The 4,706-nt window shown below is 40.4% G+C and overlaps 1 protein-coding gene across 1 annotated transcript; it reads left to right on the forward strand.

The window, feature by feature from the left end:
- The first annotated feature begins 3,517 nt into the window (after nt 1-3,517).
- On the forward strand, nt 3,518-4,474 carry LOC115461993 (olfactory receptor 5V1-like). Its single transcript, XM_030192041.1, has one exon. It carries the CDS (start codon nt 3,518-3,520, stop codon nt 4,472-4,474), a length of 957 nt encoding a protein of 318 aa, XP_030047901.1.
- Nucleotides 4,475-4,706: the final 232 nt, after the last annotated feature.

Here is a 4,706-nt window from a genome sequence, read left to right on the forward strand (position 1 = left end):
GTACATATGGAACTGCCAAAGATGCCAAATAAGATGGTGAAGAATGATAAAATGTTTTATGTGCAATCACCAAGTCATTGCAAAATTTATCGGCAGTCATTGATGTTTTATAAAGATTTAACATATCTTTATAACGTGCTCTACATAGTAAACCTACTGCAGCTTTCTGTAAGATTTGAAGGTCTCATTTGGTGACCATTTGATAGCCCTGCATTAAACAAGTGCCACAATCCAGTTCTGATATTATAAAACATCTATAAACGAATGCATAGCCTTCTCATCCATAAAAGAACTGCTGGATTGCAGCTGTCTCAATGTAAAAACACCTCTTTTTAATACACAAGAAATATGTTCTGAAAAAGTCAACTGCTAATCTATAGCGATCCCCAAATACTTAAAAGAATCCACTAGTCTAATAGGCATGGGAAACAGCATGACCAGGTCAGAACATTCACAATTCTCTGGTACTTTTCAAAAGGCTTTGGCGAGTACACAACATATAAGGATGCTGTCAAAATTCACATATATTTGCCAGTACTTACAGCATAAGCAGAAATTTTGCAAACTATTCATAGAAAACAAGAGAAACATAAGAATAGCCATACTGGGTAGAATAAGGTAGAAGCTAGAGGCACCACAGTGGGGAAAGGGGGGTTGGAGGGAAGGAAGAGATGTGCTGAACCCTTGGGAGGCTAAAAGGAAAGCAGAGAGGTGCTGGACCCATGGTGAGGTGGCTGGAGGGAAGGGGCAAAGGCATAACTAAGGGTTGCGGCCGCTCCCCCAAATATTCTTACAATGAAAATGGCGCCTATGCGGGTTTATAAACCTACCCTTGTTGGCGCCTATTTTTTACACTGTCCACTCCCCCGACGCCAAAACCTGGCTACTCTTCTTAGAAGGGAGAGTGGTGCTGAATCCTTAGGGGGTGCTAGAAGGAAGGGAGAAAAATGTTGGACCCTTAGAGGGGCTGGAGGGAAGGCAAAGAGGTGCTGGACCCTTGGGTTTGGCTTTTGGGATTTTGGTTTAATTTATGTTTATCATTTTTGGTCAGTTATTCTGTGTCCGTGACCCGGGTATTCTGCTTTTTATTCTGAAATTTCTATGTAGCATTCTGTAGTAATTTGGCTTGTTCAGTTTTCCAGATTGTGGAGGGGATGTTTGTGAAGAGGGAGGGAGGAGGGAAGACGGGGGCTTTGTTGCATTTGCTGTGCTAGGAATCACTACCACAGCAGTAAAAGAAGGCCAAAATTTACACAAAAATAATAAAATCAACAAAATTTAGAGAATTTACAGTGACCACTGAGTGAGATTCTGGGTTTACCCATTATTAAATGCTTGATGGAATAACCATGTCTGTATTGCTGATTTGAAGTTTTTAAAGGCAAGCCTGGAATGTATTAGGCTTCCTTAATGCTTTGAGGTCAGAATCAATCTAAGACAGCTGATTCCTTGATGGAATCCATTTCCAATCCAGCAGTACACAGAACATCCCCCACGTAGGGTGCCTTGGTGACCTTGAACAGACAAGTTTAGCCCATACATGGTTATCCTGCCACCATTGTAGAATACTCTTCATATGTTGTTGATGGATAACAAGTGTGTGTTTGTGTGTGTGTGGAGGGGGGAATGAGAATATCACTTATGTATATAGTGATGTACTTTCCCAACATGTCTCTAAATACATTATATTGATGAAGTCTTAGAAGATGAGGGCATTACAAAGTCTTGAGGGCATATCTAGATGCTCCTAGTACGATCCTGGGTGTTAAATGCTATCTTCCACTCATCTCCTTCCATAATTCAGTTCAGATCATATGCCCCTTCAAGGTCCAAATTCATATAGATTTGGCTTCTTTTACCTAGTCAAATACTTCAGAGATTAAGGGAAGGGGATAGCAGTTTTTATTGTAATCTTATTAAAATCCCTGCACAGGAGTATAGACCATAATCCTTCTTGGTCAGAGGAAACAATCCTGTCCCTGCTGGAAGCATGGAAAATCTAATGAACCTTTCTAGGGACTGTCTTGGAGCAGATTTTGTCCTAGGAGGCACTGTGCCCGATAATAAATCAATGAAGCAATCATAAAGCCTGTGCTGGGCTGTTTATTCTGCTTCTTTTTCAAAGACAACATCTATAAACTCTGCAAGTACAGGTGGCAGCCATCAAAGAGTATCACTGGAGTCATAAGCAGTCAGGTAATACAAGATTGATAATATTCTGGACTCCACGTGTAAACAACAGCATTTGCATGGGTATATTGCATAGATGTCTAAAAAGAACTATTTTAGAAAGCCACTATTTACATGCGGATATCCACACCACATAGACATTTAAGGGAAGGGTGATTTGGTTGGGACTAAAATCTATACCTGTATTCCCCATTTTACAAAGGGAACATACCTGTTGGAAGAAAAATTCTTCATAGGATTTACACCTGCTCAAGGGAACATACACCTCTGAAATGAACCATGTTAAAACTGTAGTCTTACTAATTAATTGGTGACACTTATACATGTAGGTTTATAAAACAGGGCTGCTACATGTGCAAATGATGAAATTGCCTTGTGTCAACACCTCCATGTGGAAGCTGATGGATTTGTACCATTCACTTTTTCAACGTGTATTATTGTAAAATAGCTGATGCCCCGCATGTGTTGGCAAATACACATGCTCTTCTGTAGGTATTTTTAAAAAAGAATCCGTGATGCCAGTTCCTGTTCTAAAATACCATTGGAAATGAGCACATCCTGAACTGGAAGTCTCAATTCCAATCTCTAGGTTCTATGTAAAATACGGTTCCATGGCACTTATGTGTCTTTAGAAAATAGCCTCATAACAACTTAACTACAACTAAATGCACCCGATTACATTTATATCCACTATGGAGAAGGTGTAGATGTACACACAGTATCTGCATTCATGTGGATTTCATAAACAGCCCACATACGGTGGTGCGTAAGTCCATCTGCACTCCACCCATACTGTGACCCTGAACATATGTGGGTCATCTAAAAGTGCATGCCTTCTTGTTACTGCACATGCTTTTACATGTGTAACCCATGGGATAATTTTATAAAAGACCTTTTAAACATGTAAAATTGGGTTTTCTAAAATTATTCCCAATACGTATACAGCAAATTTCACTGCCGTTACCGCTGTCAAGAAGCCTTCATCGAGCAGACTTATCGTCATATGTATAACTTGACTTCAATATATAGTTCTGTGTTGCATCCTAGATTGACTTCCGATGCAGGCGCTGTGATGCTCGAGTCTTTGAATAAAGCAGTCTTTAAGCCCTATGTGCTGTTTTGTGTTGTTAATCTATGAGTAGGGCATGATGATATGACCAATAGGTACTTCTGATTCACTGTTGCAGCCGATCCAGAATCTGGAAAAGTAGATCTAGTTCATTATACTTTTTATAACACCTTTCAACTTAATACCAAAGTGGTTTGTAATATAAATAATGGCATATTGTATTCTTGTGTTTTCAGAGATCAGGAAAAGCAAAAAAATATGGAAGGAAGGAATGGAACTATTATATTGGATTTCATCCTACTGGGAGATCAGTATCTTCTAAAGCATTCAACACTTCTGTTTGCCCTGCTGCTGATCATCTACAACCTGAGCCTAATGGGAAACTCCCTCATTCTCTTTATCATCAAAATGGACTCCCGCCTCCATACTCCTATGTACTTCTTTCTCTCTAACTTGTCCCTCCTGGAAATCCTCTATATTTCAACCACTGTACCCATCATTCTAGCCATCTCTTTGGGCCATGATAAAACAATCTCTGTCCAAGGCTGCTTGGTACAAATCTTCTTTCTGCATTTCTTGGGGTGCTCAGAAAGCTTTTTATTGGCCGCAATGGCATATGATAGATTTGTGGCCATCTGTATGCCACTGCATTATGGCATGCTGATGAAGAAGAGCATCTGCTTTCAGCTGGCTGCTAGTTGCTGGGTCTCTGGTTTCCTGGAAGCATTGGTGCTGGCTGTGCTGACATCTAAGTTGACCTTCTGTGGCCCAAATAAAGTGGCCAATTTCTTTTGTGATATTCCACCACTTTTGAAACTGGCATGCACAGACACTCACACCACTGAGACCATGGTTAATTTGGCAGTTATTATGGTGGTCCTCTTACCATTTTCTTTTATAGTAATGTCTTATGTTTTGGTCATCACAAACATACTAAAGATCCGTTCTGCTAAAGGCCGGCAGAAGGCCTTCTCCACCTGTGCAGCCCATCTTACTGTGGTCAGCTTGTTTTATGGAACAATTATTGTCACATATTTCAGCCCTGCCTCTGGCTCTGCCTCCAGTAAAAACAAGCTGGTCTCTTTGGTGTATACAGTCCTCACACCCATGCTGAATCCCCTTATCTATAGCCTAAGAAACAATGAAGTCAAAGAAGCTCTGAAAAAAGTATTTGGCCAAAAATGTGTAACTTTAGGTACCAGGACAATAGCATAATTTACTGTGTTGCTGATACCAAATTGCAGTCACATGACCACCAAGACATTGTTAAGTGAGATTTCTAATAAGACTAGTGCAGACTGTGTCCTGATTGCTGCTACCAATGGCGGTCATGTGACCACCGAAACATAAATGTGCTCTCCCCAGCTCTTTAAATTGAACTTAGTGGTGGTGTATTACACCACAGGTGTGTGCCAAAGGCATGCACCCAAGGATCAAGTCATGCTCA

Source organism: Microcaecilia unicolor, chromosome 2, assembly GCF_901765095.1.
Source record: "Microcaecilia unicolor chromosome 2, aMicUni1.1, whole genome shotgun sequence".
In the NCBI taxonomy this organism is placed as follows: Eukaryota; Metazoa; Chordata; class Amphibia; order Gymnophiona; family Siphonopidae; genus Microcaecilia; species Microcaecilia unicolor.